This window comes from Solea solea, chromosome 20, assembly GCF_958295425.1.
Source record: "Solea solea chromosome 20, fSolSol10.1, whole genome shotgun sequence".
NCBI lineage: Eukaryota > Metazoa > Chordata > Actinopteri > Pleuronectiformes > Soleidae > Solea > Solea solea.
In genome coordinates this window covers 6,412,934-6,438,318 of record NC_081153.1, presented here as the reverse complement: position 1 = coordinate 6,438,318, position 25,385 = coordinate 6,412,934, and the positions used below count along the sequence as shown (strand labels likewise).

Here is a 25,385-nt window from a genome sequence, read left to right as displayed (position 1 = left end):
GTCTGCCAGGCTGCCAGCCAAGCCAACTCAACCCTCACCCTCACCCTCCCCTCCCCTCCCCTCACCCCCCTCCCCCAATAAGCCTCAGCGACTACACCGAGGCTGCTGCTGCTGTGGGGATGAATATCAACGACACAACCAATCAATGGCAGCCAAACCCCTGCAGAGCTGCGAGTGTGAGCGTGTGTGAGAGTCTCTGTGTGTGTGTGTGTGTGTGTTTCCAAACACAGAGTCCGGAAAACAAGGCAAATATTCACAGTATGTAAAACACTGAGACCTGTCGAGGCTTTCATATCACGACTAAAAAGGGGAATATGTCATTTTCCCGTGTTAGATTAAAGATATAAAGATAATATCCAGCAAGTGTTAGAATTAAGAATTAAAGGCTAGTCCATGATACTACACACACACAATCTATGATGACAATGATATCACAACGCACTGATTCTGTGATAACTGGCATATTGCGAGGCTATAAATAACTGTTTTAGAGAAGCAGACACAAGGACGCAGTTTGGAAGATTTATGTACTAGTTTGACCGCTGCTCAACGTTGTCGCGGAACCAAATACGGGTTCATGTGTCACTCCGTTTCTGCCTAATCAGACCGAGGGCGCTGTTTGGTCCACTTTAAATGCACCAGAGTTTGTGTCCTCTGATGGTCCGCTTCGTTTGGGCAGGTGTGAACGCTCACGTGAACTCTGGTGTGGTTTGTTAACAGTGGGAAACGCAAATGGTCGATCCAGCGAACCAAAAGAGGAAGCGAGGATAGCTCACTGCCTCGCCTGCTGCTCATACTGGGCTTGTGAAAAAAAACACCAAAATAAAAACAGTGGTGAACAAGGAAGGCTGAAGGTGATGGATGTTCAGTCCTGGCCAATCGATAAGCCGGGTTTCCTTCTTCCTCATGTTTTTTTTTCCTTCCTGGTCAGCTGTTTTAACTGCGTGACATTGTCCAGGTGCTTTGGTCCACTTCCAAAAGTGCGAGGTGTCGAGGGGGAACCAAAACAAATGAATTCCAACCGGACTACCATGGTGTGAAAGTGCCCTAAAATCCACGGACGGCAGGCGAAACCATAGCAAAATTGATGCACCTTCAAAACTGAAAAGTGTGGATTTAGCCTGAGAGAAACATCTCCCTGACCCAGCGCTCTAAATCAATGATATCTTTTTGAATATAAAAGCTGTGTTTTTTTAACTCCAGGATTCCACGGACAGCTTTTTAACCGAGTATCACCTCAACGCAGTCTCCTCAAACACGGAGGCGGATACCCTGAAGACGAGCTCAACAGATGAATACAGTCTGAGACAAGAGTTAAAGCCTTCAGACGGACTGCATTCACACTGACCGGTGTTTGAAGCGCAGAAACGGGAGAAAAGCGAATCCTTTTGAAGCAGAGAGGAGAACAGATGAGCAGAGCTGCTGCTGCACAAACACTGAGCGGAACCAGTTCAGCGGTTTAAATATGTACAATGAAGAGCAGGTGTAGTGAGCAGCACATATCAAATAAAAGCCTACAACAGCACAGGATGACACTCGGAGCCACTGCGAGACAAAAAGCTATTAATAAGAGTGACACCGACACCTCCGTTCACAGAGCAGGAGGATGTTTTCACAAAAGATTTTGAGAGCAGAAAAATGGAGGTCAAAGCAAGAATCAGAACTCCTTACTGCAGTTTGCAACAAGGTACCGCACATAGATAATATTTTATGGACTGATGAGACGAAGATTCACCTCTAACATAGTGACGGAAAAGTCCCAAAAACGGACCTGGAGCTGGACGGTGCAGTGGCTGCTTCTTGAACGAGGCTTGCTAATCTTCCATTTGCAGAGAAATGCATCCCAGTGTCATCACACGGGAAGACAATGATCCAACGCAAAAGGTTTTTAGAAAAAGGGAGAAAAGAGGATCCTGAAGGCAACAGAGCAGCGTTTCACCTCCTGAAGAAACCGACAAGAACGAGGCCGCAGAAAAACCATCACAAACGAAGAACTAGAACTTACTTCACTAAAAGAACTAGAGGGAAAAACACTGTGAACCAGTTTCTTTACTGAAGCTCACCTCATGCAGGTGTTTGACACCAGATATGCTTTTTCTAGACGTAAATGGAGAGAAACTGAATCTGTAATTCTGACCTAAATATCTTCGGAGTCAAACAGAGCACAGACAAATGTTTTTTTGTTCTCTTCTAATGGATCTGGAGTTTCCTCTTGGAGGATAATTGAGCCGATTTATGGCCCCCATTCTCCGCAGCCAAAAACACTGTGGGCACGTTAAGTGTGAGATGTTCAGTCACATTTTTTTGGTCATTTAGAGCTTTAAACTGCAAGTATAAACATGTCGGATATGTATCAGGGAGAGTGTGATGTAAGACTGGGACAACGGAAAGACCCAGCAGCCAATCAGGGTGAGGTTGCAGCGTCAGCTGAGCAACTGTCTGACAGAGCTGACACACTACGTGTTTGCTTTTATTCTGAAGTCAGGCGACGATGGATCAGTGGTAGAGCGAGTTGTCTTTCAGCTGGAAGGTTTCCCAACACCGTTAGTTCAAGACAGAAAATTGAATATAAATGCAGATTGCGAGAGTCTCTAGGAGATCCAATGTGGTCCAAAGGATCCAGAAGATTGCTGGAATTGTCACTAGAAATTAAGGATGAGCCGATATGATGTTAGTCATCAGTCCAATACTGGAAATAGAAAATGTCACGTAATCAAAAAAAGCGATAAACATCATGTGTGTGAGTGTAAATTTGTAAAAACGTGTTGGATTGAAGGCAGTGATGTCAGTATCAGATATGAAAAAGTTAGTATTGAGATAGATTTCATACGACGGTCAAGTGTGTGATCTGAAATGGTGACAAACGGGAACATTTCACAGCAGATGGATAAACATTTGGAGTTCAAATCATCCAAGATAACATTTATGTTGACGTTTCCCGGCAAAATTGCCCTTTTTAATTTGCTAAAAGGAAATTTTTTAAGCACAGGAAGAGATTTAAAGACGAAGACGAAACAAGAGGCGAGTTCCGAGTGAGGTGAGGAAAACTAATATGATGAATTGATTGATGTAAAGGAGGAGGAGGAAGTGGAGTCAGGGACGGAGAGGATATGAATGGCTTATGAGAGGAGGGAGAGTGACTGTTAAACAGCGGAGGAGAACACCAGAAAGTGGGGAGCCGAAGTGATGAATGGCAAATAAAGGAGAGGAGGCGATGATTAGGAGGAAAGGTGAGAGGAAAGGGGAAGAATAACAAAGAGAACGAGGGGAGAGGAGATGAATGCCAAAGCAAGAGAAGAAGAAGAAAAGAGAAGAGAGTGACATGTACAGAAAGACTCCGATGATGAACTGCATATGAAATGAAAAAAACGGGGAGGAAATGAAATGACAAAGTGACACGGAGAGGTAAGAACAGAAGTTTATGACACATGGAGCGGAGGAGAGAAGTGATTACACTAAACAAGCCCGAGGCCTGACAGTGAGTCGTGCTGTGCTCTGTTGCCCATATAAGGTAATGGAATGTGTAAACGCAGCTTCTGGTGTAACCTGCATTGATCTGACATTAGGCAACTCAGGAAAACCACACGTTCGACAGTGGACTGCGGTACTCTGTTTTCCTCTCACCACCGGTGTGTCTCTAGATAACAAACAGGAAACAATGTCAGGGCGTCACTGTTTGTAAGAAATAAGCACTTAAGACAAATGACTCAGTGGAGGCGTTGGCGTCATGTGTGAACTTGGTGTTTAATGAAAACTTGCCCAAACTGTCCAACTGAACAATGTTTTTATCATAATAATAATAATACATGAGGTTATATTTACCACATCATTATTAAAGTCAACATTTAATGATATATTTATGCTTGCCTGGTGTTTTAATCACATTATTTTGATTCTATGAATATGTTATATACTGTTTTTGTCATTCATTTGAATCATTTTGTCTCATAAATGTTTTTTTTTGTGAACTATGTATCAAAACACACGCTTTTACTTTGAAAGGGTGTGCAATAGGATCATAATCAAGATGTAATTTTAATTTCTATTTACTAAAATCATGACCAGACTAGAAGTTCACTGGGCCCTCAGGTCGTTTTGAGTTTGAGGCCCCTGCACCAGGGTACTGAATATTACACACACACACATTTAGCAGAGCTGAGAAGACATGAGCCTGTTATAAAGGCTTAACAACGTAATCAAGACCAAACAGCAGAGGATTTGTTGCCGATAATTGACGTCATATCCCGGTGATGTTGTGATGTTGTGAGGAAGAATCCCAAATGTTGTCACACTGATGTGCACGTCTGCAGATGTGTAAATAATGAAATAATTATTTTGGTTCTGTAACATACAACATCACGCGGATGATATTTAAAAGGTTGTTTTTAAATCAAATAAATGAACAGTAAGTCGTCAAAGTTGTGAGTTAGCTTTAAGGACAAATATAAAACATTCTTTTTCATTATACTTTATTCAGAGCTTTTCTATCACACGGCAGAGTACACACAAAAACAATAGGCTACTGCTATCATCATCATCATCATCACCATCGACACAACATCTCATCCGACGCAAACACAATTTCTCCCTCAAGGGAAAAAAGCAATAGCGGCCCAGTGAGGAGTACAGCGGCAAGTAAAACATAGATCTAAATGTAAAATACGCCGACGTTGAGCGACACAGGAAACATTTCCAATCACAGGTGGTGAACAGATTACCTCCCTTCAGCAGGAGCGACGTGGCGACGACCCGTTTTCACGCGCCGCAGGAAATGGCATAGATATCTCTACGTACGCGTAGCATGCAGCTGTGCATGTTGTTAATGCAACAAACAACACGTGTGTGTGTGTGTGTGTGTTTGTCTGCATGTGTGTGTCCACGTGTCGACATCCATCCCTGTGTGCATTTCGGGGGACAGACTTGATTAATCACAGTTCTCATTAATCAAAACTGACTCGTAGCTTTAATCTCACTGCTGCTGCGAGCTTTTTAATAACACAATCATTTATTGGATTAATTACCAGCTGCTGTCTGTTCCATTCTTCCTTAATTCTTCCTCTTTGTCCCGCCTTGTTCCAAATTTGGCACCGGGCTAATTAATTTTGAGTGCAGATGCCATTTTGAGCGTAGCCACGTTTTTAATTCCCACTGACCTGTGTGGCGCTGCCCGGAGGGGGGGGGGGGGGCATTGCAGCTTTATGAAACACAGATGGAAGTTTGAGCGTTGGAACTCCACTTCAAGTTCAAACTATACAGACTAGAAGTGCAGCAGACTGTATCTGCATCTAGTGTGGCTCAAAGGGGGAAAAGCAACTGGTACGAGTGGTGGTTTTCACAGAATTTCAAAATAAAAGTGTCTGTGTTGCTATGGATAGATTTTTTACACAAAATTACAGTGAACCCTCATGTGGAGGATAAAGCAGCAGAAGATGAGTGAGTGATGCAAAATGAACTTGATATTAAGTGGTGGGCCAGTTTGAGACCTCTGGTTTAAAGTACTACTACTATAAAGCATCAATATTAACCATATCCATTTCTAGCACGTACATGTGTGTGTGTTTTTCAGTGGTTTTCTGTGGCAGATCAGAACAGCAGGTGTTAAGTCAGTAGTCAGCGACGACACACTCCATCATTCACACGTCTCTGAAGTGACGAATCCTGGCATGCATGCAAATACGTATCCAGAGACACACACACACACACACTCATGCAGACTCTGACACAGACACACAGACATTCTGCAAAATGCCCACACATCACTGCCTGCAGAGAGAGAGGAAAAGACAGGAGCTGAGAGAGATGACATGGGAAAAGACTTTAAAAAACAGCTTTTATCTGTTTTCTGCAAGAAGAGACTGAGACTGGATAGCTGTCAAGCGGGGGGGGGGGGAGCTGCCACTGAGTAGTTCCACTGAGAGTGACTGAGTGCAGTTACCACATGTGCGAGGCAGGGAATCGCTGTGCTGAAGAAGCAGCTCCGGGATCAAGTGCACTTGGACGTGTGGAGGGAGGAAGGGAGAAAAAAAAAAAAAAAGGCGTCCACACACGTGACCGCCGTCCATCAGCCGCTCCAAACGCACCAGTGGTCACAGTGTGGGAATAAAACATGAGCTGAAAAGTGAAGGAGAGGACGGAGTGCACGCAGGCGAGGTGAGGAGCCTTTGACACGTTCACAATCATCCCGTCCTTCTCCAACTGTCATTTCAGGAGGGGGGAGAGAAAGAAAACACCAGTGGGAGTCTGAGAGTTGTCACAGGGCACTAACCTTTGCATCTCTGTCAGTATGTTTACATGACGTTGGGAAAAAATCTATTTATTGTGTTAGTCTGACAAAAACTGGACTGGTAGTCCGACTGAAAGTGTGCAACATCGAATTTCTCAAAGTCAGACTATGAACCAAACCTTTTGAATAACGTATTCCTCCTCTTCGCCTGAGGCGGCGCTGCATTGAGAATGACTGAAGGAGAAGACGAGACAAAAAAAACTATCTTCTATTGTTTTAATGCTGGACAACTTCTGCTTCATCATCAAATCCTATCGTTTTATATGAACATACGACACATACACGCTACAACAATGGGCTCAGAGATTTCTCCCGGCTATCGTTCTACACACGCGTATGTTTTGTTGTACCCACAATGCCCTGCTGTTGTAGTCCACTTGCTGCGTTTGGTTTACTTGAAGCGAAGCGAGACCTCCGTTTTAGAGTTTGGTTGCTAGGGAACTTGAAATTAAGAAGGACTGGTGTGAATGCACCCTAACAGACCTGGATTATCTGTTATTTGGGTTGTCAAAGAGTTAAATTACTCTTACATGTAAATGATAAACTGGACCCAAAATGGCCCAGGCACTCTGCAAATGTTCACTGGTTTCAGCACCCGACACAGACGATGTAAATAAGAAGAAGACAACAACAAGAATACCACACCTGTGTATTTTTCGACCAACAAGTAAGAGTGAATTTGTGCTCCGTCAGCTTAAAAGTGAACAAACGGTAGAAAGACACAGATTGGTGCTTGAACTCGCCGCCAGCTAAAGTTTCTTTGGTCCGTGACATAACAGGTCAAGCAAAAAAGTTTGTGAAGTGAAGTCAGACACACTCGCGCTTGCATACGGGGACAAAGACAATTAACTGGCGAATTCAAGCTACAACCGCAGTCGAGCTACAACGGAGTGAAACCAAGGGGGGAAACAGAGAAAGAATAGGAAACCAAGAATAGAAGCAACAGGATGACAGCTCGGCCAGATCTGTCAAGTCAAACACACAGTGAAACCCAAGCCCTAAATTGCTCCAGGATACAGCGAGCAAATGGTTCTCTCTCTGCATCACCTGGCTACACCCAGGCCTCCACACACCACACCACACTGCACTGCACTAATTGGCCTTTACCCCTTTGTGCCAATCGGGTGTCGTCTTCATAAAGGACGTATTTAATAGCCACAATCATTTCAGAGAAACTGCATTGTAATGGAGTGATAACAAGCTCGTTTCAGTGTGCTGAACACTGAACCTGAAACACCTTAGTTACTTTTATCTTTATTTCCCCGAAGCATCGAGATCAAACAATGTGTACCATGTATTGTGTTATAAGATGAATGGAGTCTCACGCTGGAGGATAGGAAATCAATTAAAAGTTAAAGTAGCTTTGTTTCAGAATGGATCGATAATTCCATAATAACCTTTCAGCGTAATGTAAATCAATCGATCTGAAAGAGAACAACATGGCTGCACGTCCTCAGGGCTCCATTCAAGGACTGCATGAATTTAAGTACAGGAAGCGTGGACTATTCACAGATCAGAGAGAGAGGTGGGAGAGGTCTTTTTATTATTATTTATTATTAGAGATGAAATCTGTCGATTATTTTCTCGATGAATCGTTTGGTCCATAAAATGTCAGAAAACCTTAAAAAATGTTGATCAGTGTTCGTCGAACCTGGAAATGACGATGTTCACAAACCAAAATAATTAACTTTTAATGATTTCTTTGTTATCCAGCAAAGAAAATATTCACATTTAAGAAGCTCAAACAATCGGAAATCTTCTTAATCATGAAAAAAGCTTCAAACCGATGAATCGATTATCAAAATAGTGGTCGATCAATTGTTTCACCTCTAGACATTTTACAGGTTTATTAAAATAAACATGTGATAATATCAGCAGAGAACTTCATCTGCCACGTCATGATATGGACGCATCTGCCTGAGCTCATCTGATGAATGAAGCTCAGCCAAAAAGGGGAGTGGTCATTCCCTGCTGTGGCCTCAGTCCGATTCTCAACAGATCATCATATTCCAAAAGAGAAGCAGGATGGCGACATTTGAAGAAATGTGAAATCCCTCTCAATCCTTGAGCTCGTAGCTCTGAGACGGTCACGCCCTCCCCTGACTTTCCCCTAGTTCCAGCCTCCGAGTCTTTGGTCGGAACAAATGATGTTCCAAACGAGCTCATTATCAAGCTCGCCTGCACGATGCCTTTCATACTGGGGAGAGAAAATTCAATTCCAAACCTATTCAACTTGTCACTTCAGACACCGTCACTTTGTACATTAACCAGTCAGAAATGTAGGCGCTCACTGCAGAGACACCCAGTGTGTCAAGGTAAGCGGCTCACTGGAAAGAGGATCGGACACACATGAAAGAGCAGCGCACATCTCATTAGCACCCTATTCTCTCTGTCCAGCCGCTAACTGGGCAGGCGGTCTGCCACCCGTCAGGACAAGTGCATGCTGGGAAAGCGAGAAACAGTCGGGGCATATCTTTTCTCCCCACCCCCACCACCCCCCGAACGCACCCCTGAGGATTAAGAAATCATCCTTCCATTTCCAAACACCCAACGCCTGGAAATAGACTCCAGGATGTGGAGGCGGAGAGGTCAGAGACCCAGGCGAATAAGTCATTTTCTATTTCCAAATCAAAACTCTTTAGGTAATGGATTTTTTTTTTTTTTCCTTAAGCACAAACACCAAGAGAGGGAGGAGGCTCGCTCACAGAAAAACTCACCTTCAGCTCACGTTGAACAATGAATTGTTTTTAAATCAAATTTGAAACTGGGGCTGCTCGATTGTGGGAGAAATACTAATCACGATTATTTGGGCTCAAAATTGATTGAATCACGATTATTTCAGACGATTGTGACGTTCGGTCAACGGATTCACAGCCAACCAATCAGAAGGAGTGTTGTTGTTGGCCGACGCCCTCTTAATGTTAATGTTAAGAAAAAAGACAAAATGAGAAAACGTAGCAACAGCTCCGTTTCATTGCATTGCGCTTGACGTGCCTGGGTGAGTTATAATTCGCATTCCGAATTATTCGCACTTTCGTCCCGCCCGCTGTGCAAAGACCTTTAGAACTACACATGCTTTCACGTCAGAGTCTCTAAAAGTCTCTAATAACATCAGGAAACGTCACTAGATTTGACGCTAGTCGTTTTTTTGAAAAAGAGTCGCTAGAGTCTGAATACTCGCTAAATATTAGCGGGAAAAGTCGCTAAGTTGGCAACACAGGAGGTCAGACACCATTAAAGGTGTTATTTTCAGAATAAAGCCCCCGTTTTGTAATAATTGATTTGCTTGGATTATTTTGTTTTTTGTGGCCATAATCGTAACTGAAACACAATTTTCGATTAATTAGCCCCATTTAAAACAGCTCGAATAGCAAAAGTTGAAATTTAGGACATATGTATTGTATATTATAGTCTCCTAGATTCCACGTGAATGCTTCACTAAGCACGGTTTGAAGCAGCCGCAGGTGTGCGACCGCTTTTCCGTCATTTACGAGTGGAAAAGCTGAGAAAATCGAATCTTTTCAAAACACGTCCTCCTGAGGGTGGAGTGAAAGGGCAGCTGCAGTTCACAGGGCTGAGTGGCACGGCGGCTGTCATCTGTACATGAACGTTCTGAGCCACTGAGAATGTGGTCCTTAATGATTTCTGGGGTTTTGACACGAGCCACTTAATCCCAGTGGCACTCGACTTTGATCCATAGGTAACATTTCATTTCAGCGAAGAAAAGAAAAGAGAAGAAGGACTCTTTAACGGCAGCCGTGTGAGTGTCATGCTACAAAGATACAGTAATGTATGGAGCTGACGTCACACGACCAAGGTCACGCCCTCTATGTGTGTATATACAGTCAATTTAAATATGAAGATGTTCTGGTTTCTTTGCTCCATATAACAAAGAAATCATGGAAACTGAATCATTTTGATTTGTGGACAAAACAAATTTCAAGGTTTGGGGGAAAAATCTGATCAACATTTTCTGATATTTTATGGACCAATGAAAATAAGTTGCAGCCCTAGATTTCAGTATACATCAGGTCTGGACCGTTAAAAGGATGAGATATATTCAGTTGTGTGATATAACAGTCAATCCTGGGCCAATCCAGCATCGATCACGTCCAATTTTGACGCATCTCAGGTCGGAATGAGTCGATACGATACTCGATATCGATATCAGTCCGAAACTGATACTTAAAATCACTGGAGCGGATATCGGAAGGATACAAATGTAAAAACACTCCATAAATCCTTCACTCTGCTTTAAAATGACAGAGTCATGTTGTAGGCTGCTTATTTCTTCCTCGCGGGAGAAGAATATTTGTCACTCAATTGGAGAAATAACAGCTTCACAGATTAAAAGGTCAAAAATACTTAAGTGTGTGATATCGGTACAAGGGCGGCACAAAAAAAAGGAACAAAGTGCGACAACCGTGGGTAGATTTCCGCTGCTGGTGGAGTCGCGGTTGTCAGGGTAAGAAGCTCGGGAAGAGATAGAAGTACAAATGTCTGGGAGTCTATCACAGTGACACATCTTCACCTGCCAAAAACGTCTGCAGGGGTTTTTGTCACTGCAGCTAAAAGAGGGAACTTACACACACACACACACACACAGAATGGGGTCTTAAAGTTGAGGGAACAGAAACATGGTCTCAAGAGTTTCGGAACAAGACTGCACACATGAATGTTTGCAGTAATCTGAGGGGTTAGTGCACGGTAATTAGAAAAAGGAGCTAAAGAGTTCGGGGAGCAGCGGGTGACATATCACATGACACGAGGCAAAAAGAGTTTGGTGCCAAAGCAGAAAAGCAACGGCCACCACCATTTGGTCATATTACGGATTTAATGTGGAAAACCGAGCACGTAAGTGCTGTGCAATCAATGTCTCGACACCCAGCAGCTAACTTCTCCATGCAGCTGCCTCCCGACATCAAACCAGAGCTCTTATCTAAGTGAAGGAGTCATAACTTGGACATAAAAACAACATATGCTACAAGGTTTTTGTAACACAGACGTCTTCTACTCCTCAATCCACATACGTGACGCTTTCAACTCTGGCTTTGGTTCCCCCCACGGCAGCACTTGAAGAGACAGATTTCATATTCCCGTCTTCCATGCTTGTTGAACATTGGTAGATACAGTTCCTGGGTCAGCTGGTATAAAAGGAGGTGGGATATGTGGCGGAATTCACCATCTTCGGGGTTTATTATCTTTTCTATTTTAAAGTTTTTAGAGAGTCTCCAGACTGGAACTTCCCTTGCCTAGAGTATTCTACACCCAACACGTTTTTATTTCAAAGCCATTATACACTTTTAGGTAAGGTATACATAATTCCTGCCCATAAACCCTCCGACAGTGCGACAGGTTGTATCTTTAAAAACAACTAGAAATAGTCCGTCTCTTGTCTAGAAGCTCTCTAGAGCAACTGCCAGTAAAACAAATCTGTACATTATCCATAAAAACAAAATCAGATCCACATGACGACCACAAAGACGTGCAGTGGTTTCAGGGACGACAGATGTTCGCGAGGGCAATTAACAAGCGGTCGCCTAACTAATCTGTTTTTGCACTTTCATTGGGTCTAATTTAAGAAGGGGGTGGGGGGGCGTGGGTCTTGGATCCGCTCCTGCAAAACAAACCAAAGGGAAACAGCCACACATCCTGTTGGCTGACTGACAGGTATGTGTAAGTGTAAGCATGCAGGGAGCAAATAATGAAATGAGCTGTGAGAAGAGAGATTCCCCCAGGGCTCTGCAGGGAAAAAGGCAGCAGGCAATATCTCCAGTCATTTGACAATGATACACCATTGAAGAAGCAAATAGAGAATCCTGCTTTTCAAATGGAACTCTTTAATTCCATCGTGCAAAATGAAAATGTCCATTGCCGCCTGCCAAAAGGCCGGATTGTCGGGATTTGTCTGGAATACTGAATAGTTTCATGTCAAAAGAGCATCAACCTTTTTACGAAATAAAGAAAAAAAAAGATAAAGAAAAAGAAAACTCTGCTTTAGATTCATGGGAGAAAGAGGCTTTGTACAAATAGAGAGGCGACCCATAGGTTCAGATTAGAGATAGGAAAAGGTTGGGCTTTTGTTTTTGTTTTGTTTTTACAGGGGGATTGTGGTTGAAGACAACAAGTGCTGCAGCTGTCTCTTCTCAATCAACTGCGTAATTAGTGAGGGATTCAGAAGCAATTAATCAGGTTTAGCGACAGCTAAAAGGAAGAGGGAAAGAAGAGGAGGAGGAAGGAAGGAAGGAAGGAAGGAAGGAAGGAAGGATGGGGTCGACCTGGCAGTACGTCTGTGTTTGTGCGTTTGGACGCGAGTTAATTGAAAATTTAATTGGAGTAAAATCAGGACAGAGGGATTCAGCGGACGTGGAACACTGTCATGTGATGTTTTTGAGTCTGAGTTGACCCAAAATAACGTGACAGGGGAATCAAGTCGGGCTGTGACTAACGATGATTTTCACAATCGATTCATCCGATGATTGATTATATTCCTGATTAATCGAGCACTTGTTTGGTCCATGAAATGCAGAAAAATGTCAAATCAGTGTTTACCAAACCTGGGAATCATCATCATGTTGAATGGTGCAGTTTTAATGATTTCTTCCCATTCACATTTAAGAATCAGACAAATTGGAAAGCTTGTTTTAATTATTGGGAAAAAAAAACAACAACAAATCAATTACCAAAATAGACATCTGTTGGTTAAAATCACCGGATCCAATATGGGGGGGGGTTGGGAAACGCAACATCTTATGCTCTCCAAAGCTCCTAAATACCATATAAATGCTTCATTAAGCACAGACTGTTAAGATATGAAATAATAAAATAATAAAAGCAACAACAGCATTTGAACTGTGTCATGTTGTGGGCTGTTTATTTCTTCTTAATGAGAGCAGAGTACTTGTTACACAGTTGAAGCTTGGGCCGTGCTTTGGCAAGAATCTGATGAGATACAATATGTTTTTAAACGGTTGCTCATGTGTACGCGGGAAATGTGTCGGGTTGAAAGATGGTGGAAAAATGGCTCCGAGTTCCACTGAATTTCCCCAAACTTGGTGGGAAGCTGTTACAGACCAAGACGAACAAAAAAGTCAATAGTAACCATGGCCTCAACTCAACAGGAAGTCCGCCATTTAAATGTTTTCAGCATCCATTTGGTGATTTGCACCCTGCGTAGATGATCAAACTCGTCCAAACGCGTTTGTCGCATCAACATAACATTTTGTGGATTCTAAAGGGGCGTGGCCACGGCAACCATCGGCATTTTGGCGAATTTCGCCACAAAGCAGGAAGTGCCCTGTACCTTATACGGCATACATTAACCGATCGCCTCTACACTTCATACGTGACACAAGAGACCGAACACGTCTACAGACACAAACTTGACCCAACAGGAAGTCGGGCCGTTTTAATTCCATTTCTATTTTTGAACTTTTGAAAATGAAGGACAAAATTTGCCTGAGAGCCACCACTGTTTTCTATTCCACGTCTCTGCCGACGTCTCCACCAGGAAATAATCCCACATGTCAAATTTAGTCGTCACATGCCATTTGTTTTGAAAGGTTGAAACATAAAATATGTGATGCCGTTCTATTGGACGCGTGTTGCCGAGTGACCGGACAGAGACAGTAGTAAATGGGCTGTAACTCTAAATGACAGCGGTATTCTGCTCCCGTGTGCGCGTGACTCGCATGGAAATGTGTCGGCCGCTCTGCGAGAACACTCACTGCCTGTGAACACGGTGAGGACACGTGTTTGGCTCGAGTCATGCAAATGACAGGCAGCACTGTCACGCGGCACAGTCGCTTTAAAAAAAAGGTGCGAGAAGAGGCAGATTGTTCGCTGCAACACAAATCCAAAAGCTTGCTTTGGATTTCCCAGCGTTTAATTAATTCAGACACAGTCTTTTCTCTTTCCTCCGCAGGCTGATGAGCTGCTGACCTCTGCAACTTGTTGCAAAAGGGAAAAAAAAAAGCCTCACAGTCAACAAGCTCCACGGAGCAGGATGGTTATTTATGGAAGAGGAGCAGAGATTAACCGATGTGCTCTCTTTTCTGTCCTAACAACATGTGGAGTGCTTGAGTGAGGCGCCAGGTTCCTGTTTTCACTTCACAAAGACATTAGAAAAGAAACAGACTACAGCCACTAAAAAGGCTGACTTAATAAAATCTGCCCCAGTTTAAGAGTATGATGCGTTAAGAACAAGTTAATTTTAGACGGCCTTTAAGAACAGTTTGTTTTGTTTCGTTAACAGCTCACTCCCCCGCACCAAAGGACGCAGGAGTTACTGGTCTAATATTGTTCTACCTTGGAAGGTGCAGTAAATTTAAATTGCAAGTCAAATCTAGGTATTTGTCAACAGATTCTAGTGCGGGGGGGAGTAAGAGAGCTGAAAACCAAAGATTTGATTTGTTTTTTTACAGTCATGTTTTTGCACAGCTCCCACTGTCTCAGTCACATTTACAGCCAGTACGATGTTTACCGCTCTGCTCTGGCTGTGACCACTGTTTACGTTCATGTTCTTTTTAATTAGGACAGTGTTTGACGAGCTGGTGTCCCACGAAATCTCAAGAAGTCTTCGGCGGAACTTGGATTTGGTACAATCTCTCAGTTTGAAGCTTCACCACCAAACGCTAATCAATTCAGAATAACTGGAGTCTAAGTTTAAGGTCGTTATGATAGCATTATCTTAAGGACACTTCAAGACAGTGCTTCCAGATATCCACTTAAACTGTGGAAATTGTTTCAATCTGAGGAAAAACTGTTGATTCAAACTGTACTGGTCGGCAGTGCAGGAGGCAAATAACCACTGGGTGATGATTCTGTTTCTGGGGTAGATTCTTATGGTATTTTGCACTAAAAAGGGAGATATTTCTACTAGTTGCTACAACACAAATGTCTGGAAAAAGTCCACGGGTAGATTTGTACATCTCTGTTTCGGCAAAATGATCGAGAGATTGCATCATGTGCGTAAGGTCACGGACGTTTTAAACAGCCGGTGCTAATGAGGATGCACCTCGTCCCACTCATTTGCTCTTTTTTCACGTTGCATTAGATGCGATTTCACTGCGAGTCCAGCTCATTAAACAAGTTTCACTTCTGCAAACATGAGGAAAAATTGGGCCCGAATCGGAGTCAGGCTGTCAGCTTAAATTCACTCCGCGGGAGGAAAAAGTCGGACTAAATCCGCCTTAATGACACCAGTGAATGTCAGTGTTACTGGGGGTTGTTAATTGCCCACATGGGTAAAACAAAAAAATGTCACAGAGTCACATCACAGCTGAACCTGCCACTGCACTCCCACACAGCCGCTGGATTTTCTGCATCGGAAACAGTGACGGCACAAGACGACGGACGCCGCGCACCGACACAGGTCTGATGTGGAGCGGGTGAGCTCAGGACACGCTGGAAGACAGAGCGGGAGACAGAACAGGAACGTTTGTCTAAACACTTTCACCCTTTTCAATTGTTCGCCCTCTCTCTTTTATCCCCTCAGCTCCCCGTCTCTCCAAACAATGAGGCCCGACAAGAACGGACCGAGTGAGAGAGAGAGAGAGAGGGAGGGAGAGGAGGGAAGGGAGCACTGGCACCCTTTTTAATTCCACAAAAAGCTGCTTCAAACAAACGGGCCCCCACTTGGGAGCCTCCCCAGAGTGGCAGCGAGCCAGGCTGGCTGAGAAAAGGGGGTCTGGAGCTAAAGAATGACGGCAATAAAGAGGGTGAGAGAAGGAGAATGGGTGATAAGAGAATGAAAGAATGGAAAAGACTGAGCTGGGTATGAAAGGCTGGCCGCAGGTTTTCTTTACTCTGCATATCGGTAAAAGTCAAGCCAGGGAGGGTGGCCGCATTGATCGCGTGCGTGTGATCTGCAAAAGCCTTTCATGGCGCAGTGAAAGCTGAGAGGACGACGGGAGCTGAAAGGAAAAGGGGGAAAAAAAGAGAAATCTTCCAGCGACCATCCTTTCTTTCAGCTCCATTGTGATTCATGGCCCTGTTCCTGTTGCTGCGCTCGGTAATCCCTCTTCTCACCGACACTTGTTTGCTGAAGAATCGCCAAGGAATGTCAAGGTGTTAGCCATGATATGGTTTATTACGAGAAATGTGATCTGGAATTTGCTTAGTAACCCCCTTTCCTCAGAAGTCAAACGAGGGAGGGGAAGAAAAAACGCTGACCAAGTGCAGACACACGTTTGCTGACTGTTAGCCGACACTGTGATGTATTAAAACCTGGACTGATGGAGTTACTCCAGAGTCAGAACACCACGCAGCGGCTGAATTTCAAGGACACTAACATCTCGGGCTGGGCTTTGATGAAAATTACAGTTTTTGAAACCAATTTTTCTAAACCTAACAAAAATTGCACTATATATTATGGTACAATTCTTTGCTTGTTTCCTTTCCTTGACAACTTCCTACTCTCATATTTATTCCATGCACTTGTCAACATACTAGCGCATGGTAGCACATCGGCCCGTTACGCTATGATTTGCGGCCGGCACGCAAGATTGGGGACCGTTACGCTGATTGAAAATTTGCATAACGGTATTTTGACTGTATTTATTTAAAAATGCCAGGTCAAATGTGAAAGACGTTGTTTTGGGATGGAATCGGGATGGCCATTTTCAACTTGTTCGACAAAACTCCGCACCAACCCCCCCCACTTGGTCGCTTTTTTTTAGCATTATGCTAAAATAAAATAAAATCCTGGCTAGAACCCGGCTTCATTCATTCATTCATTCATTAAAGAAGCACCAGGCTCTGAAAACACAACACTCACTCACACGAGTTCAGTCCCATGTTCTTCTCCTTGCTTTAAGTGATGAAAATATAGATGTTTGTTTTAGAAAGACCTGCATTTACTAGTTATATCTTAACAACCTCGCTGCATTGAATAAACACAATCTTTGGTCTGATTTTGGAAAACATAAATCATAATTTAGAATCCGTTGCGTTCATTATTCCTGGAAACATTTAGCATAAAATCAGGTTTCCACGGGTAACATTATTTTTCATCAGTGAAGTCATAAAAAAATGGATGATTTAACTGAACATTTTTGAACTTGCCGAGGAACAAAACTAATCTAAAAAGTTCTTAAATTCTTTAAATATTGTTAATTTGTTCCATTACGCCTTATTTATTATTTACAAAATGCCCTTTGATGGCGGTTTTCTGGGTGGTTTGTCATGGTAATTTTGTCATTTCTGATTGTGCAATAAAGATTATAATTGATGCCGTTTATGAATTCCCAGCATGCTCAGAGGGAGCACGTCCTGCCTCATCCTCATCGTCTCTTGCACAAAAACTGTATCCATGACAACCCCTTCTGAATCTCCAAATCTCCAAGAGTGACCTACCAAGCAGACCTCTTACCTTTTGACCACAATTGCCGAATTTTAAAAAAAGACAGAGCGTCAAAACGCCTGGAAAACGGACGAGGAATAAAAAAACATCATGCAAGGCGCTGCAATTCCACGTCTGTGGTCCGTTATCGCTCACAGGCCCGCAAAGGATCGTGGGAAGTCAAAAACGTTCTAATCCTCGATCAATAAGGGAAAAACCCAGAGGTGGAAAAATTCATCCGAGAATCACTCGCAGAAGGAACCGCGGAGCGCAGCGTGATGCAACGCCGCGTGCACGTCTGTCAGTTAGTGTGGGAGAATGCTGTAATTAGGAGGGAACATTGCTCACGTCGTGCTCGGACGTGATGTCGAGCTTCTCTGGGCGAGAATACACACACACACACACGACAGCCCAGACAATGACAAACAAATTGGCCGCCACACTTAACAGCCCCCGGCTTTACTGTGCAGTTTGTGTCACTGTGAGTCATTAATAATCTCCCAATGAGCATCAGCGGTCAGTTCTTGAGGGGATGATTATCACCGCATGCCTCACCAGGAAGAGCAGTCGACATTTGAGTGCACGGCCTTTTAACTGCAGCTGGGAACAAAAACGCAGCCGATCGTCGGCGTCCGACATGACAGCAGCTTGTTGTGGGGTTGTGTTTTTTTTTTTCTTCTCGTCTCTGGGCGAGACACGAGATCATGACTGCATGCTTATTATAAAAGTAAGCATCACTGTGCTTTTTAGAACTCTGGATAATGTATTTGCAAGGCTCTCTGTAGGGCTGAATGATTTTATATCAATATCTCATTGCGATATGAGAATGAAAGGGAATGATCGTTTTATATATTTATTCTTTCCGTGTGATTTTGTGCAGATCTGTGAGAAACAACGATGTTTTCTTGAGTCTGTAGAATAGGATGATGTACAGGTCGGGACAATAATTCATCTAAAAATGGTCATTTCACACACATTTTGTCTTTTTAAGAAATATTATTATTAGATTTTTGATAAAATTTTGATTAATTGTTCAACCCTGGTTGAGGGTTAGGGTTAGACCGGGATTTTCTTCACTCACGATTAACACGACGATAGAAATTCACCACGATTCACTGATTGTAAGTGCTTTTAATCCCTATATATTGGTTAGCCAGTGATTTTTTTAAAAAGATGGCAAAATATTGGGAGGCAACACATGATATATAACCATGACAAGAGTAAATTTCTGCAAGAAGAACGAAGAAAAGAAAAGAAAAGAAAACAGTACTGTGATGAATCTCTGCAGTGCTGCAGAGGTTTTGGCCAAATATCCTGGAAAAAGTTTGTTGATAGACTCAAAATATGTCAAAAAAAAGAAAGAAGGATGGATTTTTTTTGTGAGACTGACAATGCAAGAAGTAAGAAGACTCTAGCACACGGTGTGAAGTTGCAAGAATAACTTTATCACTGTAAGCTTGCCAGGTACCAGACCTTCATCGATTTTTTTCCTCTTATGATGGAGTGGACGTGAGAAGACAAAGCAGAAACAAATGTTTTTGTTCAAAAGTGTGCATACGCTGCAAACTTCTGCACTTTGTTGTGTTGAATTTTCCACCGGCTTTGCAAACTTTATACCCAAAAATTCAAGGATTCAAGGAACCACAGCTCATTATCACCGTCTGTTTTGCTGAGAACAAACAAGAGCACTATTCTTAGGAAGTACAGCGAGGGCCCGTTCTTTTTCCTTTTCCTTTTTTATTAGCATTGTTTTTTGCAGAAACAAAGCGGCTAAATGATCATTTTTATGTTTTAATTAAACCACAATCTTTTTGTAGCGTCTCCTGCGAGAACAGGAGAACCCGCAAAATAGAAAAAAGGACAAGGTAAAACACCGTGAAAAATCGAGTCCTCTCCAGATACACTCTGGGCTATTTAACATGATTATTGACACTTTATCCTGCGACTGGCTCTCGACAGAGACGAGCCCTCACTCCGACGCTCTCCTCAGCCACTTCTCCTGAGACACAGTCTCCTTGACATTTAGTCTGCCTGCCGTCAGTCACAGTAGAGCAGTGAGCTCAGCGGCACAGAAGGCAGAGACAGCAGAGGCTGCAGACGCTCTCTCACCCGCCGGGGTCACCGAGACCACGGCGGGTTAAAAAGAGGATTTAGGGCAAAGTGAGAAAAGTCGGTTCAACACAGACTGACCTTTTTTTTGCATTTGACATAATGGTTCTAATTATTTATTTACCGTGTTGCCTTGAGGCTTGTTTCTAAGAATTAATCAACTTAAGCATTCTGCAAAGAGATTGTTTTTAAATAGCTCTGGTTCTACCACCACCACCACCACCACCACCCACGGGCAAAGAGCACAAAACTGTACAGCACATGAATAAATGTGTTGGCGCGCTACACTTATTAACAAGTTGTTTATACTTAAGAGCATCTGGTTATTTGGTATTCGGTGACACTAATTATGTGTTTTTTCAATTGTGGAGAAAGTTTCACTGCTGCCATTTAGACAGCCAGTCAATCAGGGTTCGTGTGGTATTAGAAGAAACGGTCCCTCCTGCAATGCGGCTGTGACGTACGACAGTATTTCACCGTACACTACACACTGTATCATCTGCATAGATCTTCATTTTCAGCGTGTCCCTGCAAAGTCTTCCCGCGTTTGTGTTTGCTCATATTCTAGAATTAAGACGCCCATTTGCATAATCTTCTGCATTTTCATACACAGTTCAACCTTTTTTAAAATGTGCCGCGACGACTCCACCGACAGCATGTGGAGATTTGACCGCGTCCTTGGCTTCTTCATCGCTGGCTCCCCAAACGGAGGGGAAACTCGCGAAAAGAGCCAAACGGCAGCGGCTTCATGCAAACAAAGTCATTAATTAGAGCTTTCGATAATCAGGCGCGCGCCACTCTGGAGATGATAATCATCGGCCGTCTGCTTTGCAAGTGATAAGCTAATCAGCTCCGTCTCCGCCGCGTCGTCGGGGGAACTCATCATCATTGACATTTCAGCACAGGACTGAGAGTGCGGCGAGGGCAGGGGCGTCACCTGAAGTGCCTTTATTATCATTGCTGCCGAGTGGCTTTATCCTCTCCACTCCATTGTGGCTGTATTTCGGAGGGCTTTTTGAGGCTTTTGCCATAAATGGAGTGAGCTCAACGCTTCTGAACCTCCTCCTTGGCTTCATGTTGGCTGTTCTACTACAACTACTCTGCATAGACGAGTCCAGCACCAGCAAACGCAATAAAACGAAGAGCTCCATCCATGTGTATTTGGTGGCAGACGCTCACTAGAGCCAAGATACAAGTCCTTTTTTTTCTTTTTTAACCCTTAGTGCTCACGGATTTGCTACACAGGTGTGTGAATGCTACACAATTCCCTATATGGACATCCTGGTCTGGTGTGTGTTTAACGGTCACATCTTCAACAAAGTTATGATTCATTTTATATCGCGGGTATTGACAATTGTGCAGAAGTCACACAACAGATCGTATTTCTTTTATCTGTGGTCGTAAAAACAAGCCGAGCAAACTTTGAAATGTAAATTGTTTCTAAAAAAAATTCGTACTTTTTGCTCAGGTGTGTTTATACAGTTAGTGAAAATGGAAAAAAATCATGTCATCAGGTTGCCTATAGGTTGTGCTGAAAAAAGAGGATATAAGACACTATATTTCACATTATTATAGACACTGTATATAATTAAACATATGAAAGCCTAAATGCTCTGTGTTGTAAGGGTTAAAATCCATATATACAGCAATACTGTCTATTGTTTTAACATTGTGGTTGAAGGTTTACTGCTGCCATTAAGTCTTTTTTAGTTGCTTATTATCCACCAAATTTGTGATGTTCAATCGATCACCTACATTGTATTGCAACACCATAACAAGTGAATAGTCTGGAATAATAAGGATGACAGTGAAGTGAGCGCATCATCTGCATATACAAGAACAATACTGGTTGTAATAAGAGAAAACACAGCCTCTAAAGGAGGTGGGAGAACATTTAACAGAACACATCATCAATCACACGAGGGCGTTAACATGAGTGACAAATTATGTTGAGCATATTTTAACTCTGCCACCAAATAGTCACTTTCCATCGTTTTTCCTCTGCTGTCCCTTTGCTCATTTCCAAGTCGCAATCGTTGTCTGAAACTAAATAAAAAATGAATGTGATTGGTGCTTTGTTAAAGGTACATTAATAAAACAGAGTAATAACCTTAACTTGGAAATAAATGGGCCTAAATTGTGACTTATTTAGTAGATCAGTCCTGGACGTGAGGTTTTTTTCAGCACCAGGAAGCACCACGAGGGAAAAGCCTCGGCGTCCACTTTCTCATCCAGTTTCAGGAAGTCTGGATAAGTAGATGCGATGTAAGTGTCGAGGATTTTTCCCTCCGACAAGACAGCTGTGGTGCTGCACGTTCAAATTAATTCATAACCTGTGGGGATACTGCCATGACAATCTGACAGCTTTTTAACAATACAGAGCCAATACAGCAGCAGCAGGAGACTCTCAGCTGAGGATCTGTCATCCTCACACCAACCAGCACCAGGGTCACCACCACCACTCCTCCTCCTCAATTCCTCCCATTCTTGTGTCTGACATCACTCCATAAGCAGGATAAAAGAAAAAAAATCATTACCAAGCAAATTCCTATCAAGGTTAACTTGTCCGCTTGCCTGCTCACATCGCCGCCTATTATGCAACAGCAGCAGCAGCAGCAGCAGCAGCAGCAGCAGCTCCGTGGCTCTCACCCTTGAAGTAACTCCACCTCCCATTTGCTTTGATCTTAGGAAGGAATGTCACTGCGCGGGACAATGCGTCTCCCTGCTCCAGAATGACCCACTGGCTTTTTTGTCCCCCTTTGTGGCAATGTTGAGGACAACTCTTGACAGATGATAGCGGTTACAGTCAGGTGAAAACAACAGGCTGACACATTCATGCCGACAGCCCACTGTCGCTCCACTGTCTGCCGTTATGAGTTTTCTAGCTGGTCCCAGTTGGAGATGAAGATTGTTTCTGTCGAGCGTGACGTCTGTGGCGCTCTGAGGAGCTTTTTAGCGACGCCATCATCGTTGGCGGTCGTGGTTATCTCCACATAAAAGGACATGAAGTGTCACCGTGGCGATCACTGGCGGCGTTTATTGATCCCTCTTTTGGTTTGAGGTGTAATATTTCCACCACATTCGATCCATGTATGAAATATGGCAGGGGTCACAAGGTCAAACGACCTGGGGGCCACTCAGCGACAGTGAAGGGAGGAAATACACAACTGTTCAGCCAGAGTGGGCAACATAGGCTAAAAAAAAATGATACAACATTCCATACTTACATCACAAAAAAGGTTTTCTTTATGATATTTCACAGGATTTCAAAATAAAAGTGTCCTGTTCATGATAAATATAATATAATGTATTTGTGATGCAAAATGAGTAATAACTCATTGTCTCTTTTAAAAAGGTCCAGTAAGTTAAATTTTAAATAAATGTTATATTTTTTATCTATACATACATATACAATCTGCAGTCTCCCCATTAGATGTCACTCTTTCTCACACACTGGAACTTTAATATTAAATGATAACACTGTGTCTTGGCGAGTGGTTACTTGTAAGTGATGCCTGACAGCATGAGCCAATATTGTTATTCCATATGCACGTGTGTCGCTGTACGGCGAGAGATACAGTTTTCACTGTCGATTAAACTTCTGACTGTTTTCCAGATGATCAGTTGTTTAAAGGTGATCGTTGTCTCCCAAAGGTTCTCAAATGTCTTGTTTTGCCCACAAACCTCAGATAATTCAGTTCACAGTCACAGAAGAGTAAAGAAAAGAGAACACATTTAAAGAGCTGAAATGAGACAAACTAATCAAAACTGCTTCATAATCAGTTGTAGCCCTAATAATGTTATGTTGTAGCCATAACAATGATTTCCTAAAAGGTTTCTCTAATTTGGTCTTTTTGTTTGTAGTTGGATAACATATATATTTATATATAGATAGAATAAATACTATTGTAATAATGCCCTTTGTATTTCAGGTTCATAACATGACAACTGATGGTATTTTTTCAGCATATATTCTCTTTCCCTTCCATATTTCTGCACCACTTCCAATGTTTTTATGAAAGGAATACTGTGGTGAATGTTCATGAGGAGTCCTTGACAAGGTAACAGCGCTGAAAGACCACCTGAGGCGCGGAGACCAAGCACAGTCCTCATCTCCAACCGAGACCCTGTTTCCCCATCATCAGCACCCTGTTGCTCCGCAGAATATAAACCTTCCATTTCTTTTTCCTCCTCCTCAAGTAATGGCTGATAATTTGCACCTGCGGCTGTGATTGCGCCCCTTTTTCTTGCCCTGCGCCACTTTCCACCAGGTAAACACAGATTACAGGTCAGTGGTGTTGGGAGGGTTTGCACAGGCTCAGGGAGGATTAGGCTTCCTGAACAGAGTCACCTGCATTTCTGAAGCCGCTGCCTCCGCCGCCGCCGCTGCGAGGAATTAGGACACAAAAACACCACAAAGCCACACCTCGCCTGTGCTGTCACGGCGAACCACAACCACACACACGCAAATATGTGACACAGAGGGTAAACAATAAACTTTTACAACAGGTCACACTCAGTCCAAACAGACGCCAGAGACGCGGAGACACGGGGGAGGCGTGCGGGCACCAGCACCAGCACGCCCCGCCACAGAGCAGTCAGTGCGGCTGGGAGCGCGGAGGTTTGGCCGCAGTCAGAGCGCGTGGGCCGGGGAAGGAGAAGGAGAAGTGCGGGGTGTGTGTGTGTGTGTGTGTGTGTGTGTGTAGAACAGAAGCGGCTCAAAAACAAACACATGACTGGGTTTGTGTCTTACCTTGTGCCACAAGGAGAATCACCGCCGCCACCAGGACAGTGTGTCTGAGCGGAGACACCGGACAGCGCGATGCGTAATCTCTCGCCATTCTTCCGAAAAAAAAAATCCACAAGAGCGCAGCGTGGGGCAAAAGCACCTCCAGATTATTCCTTTATTCTCCGATGAGCCAAGAAACTTCAGCTCAGTTCACACAGACGTTTGCGACCGCCTCTGTCTCTCTCCCTCTCCTCTGATCTCACCTCTGCTCCTCGATCAGGTCTGCACTAAGTTTCTCTCTCTCTCTGTGTGTGTGTGTGTGTGTGTATGAGGGGAGTGGACAAGGGGAGTGAAATATTCCTCCCACTGTGGACCGCCCACAGTGCGCACAGGTAAATGCACCGTGCGTATCGCTATGCGCGGCGGCGGAACAGAAAGAAAGTGTCGGACTGAGGAGCAGCGCAGGAGTCAGGCTGTGCAGCTCCGTGTGTGTGTGTGTGTGTGTGTGTGTATTATTTGTGTGTGTGTGAGAGAGAGTGTATGTGTGTGTGTGAGATGCAGGGAGAGAGAGAGAGAGCTGGGGAGTGATGTCAGCAGAGCGTCACCAAGAGGACTTCAGCTGTAATAGGCTGCTGAAGCCTCTCACATACAAACAGTGAAACAAAAGGCTCATAATAACTGTTCACACACACACACACACATGCACACGCGCACGTGCACATGTTTATACCTGGATGAGTGTGTGTGTGTGTTCTGATGACACCTGCTCTTCTGCTGGTGAGGACACTCATCAGGGAATCAAATCGTAACAAGATAATCTCAATCTCAGTGATATTAGACTGAGATTGAAATAAATCCTGCCCGATACAGCTCACCATATTCATACAATGTGATAGCACAGCATATATACAGTATAAATAATT

The 25,385-nt window shown here is 43.4% G+C and overlaps 1 protein-coding gene across 3 annotated transcripts in view; it reads right to left on the bottom strand.

Moving 5' to 3' along the window:
• pvrl2l (PVR cell adhesion molecule related 2 like) overlaps positions 1–24,945 on the bottom strand; it is a 308,638-nt gene extending 283,693 nt beyond the window's left edge. For 2 of the 3 annotated variants that reach the window (XM_058618948.1, XM_058618949.1), the window contains exon 1: positions 24,487–24,942. In XM_058618948.1, the coding sequence (XP_058474931.1) occupies positions 24,487–24,574 (88 nt within the window). In that variant the 5' untranslated portion in view covers positions 24,575–24,942. Of the gene's footprint in view, positions 1–24,486 lie in introns of all 3 variants that reach the window. The other variant, XM_058618947.1, reaches the window with a different exon arrangement.
• Between the last annotated feature and the right edge of the window lie 440 nt (positions 24,946–25,385).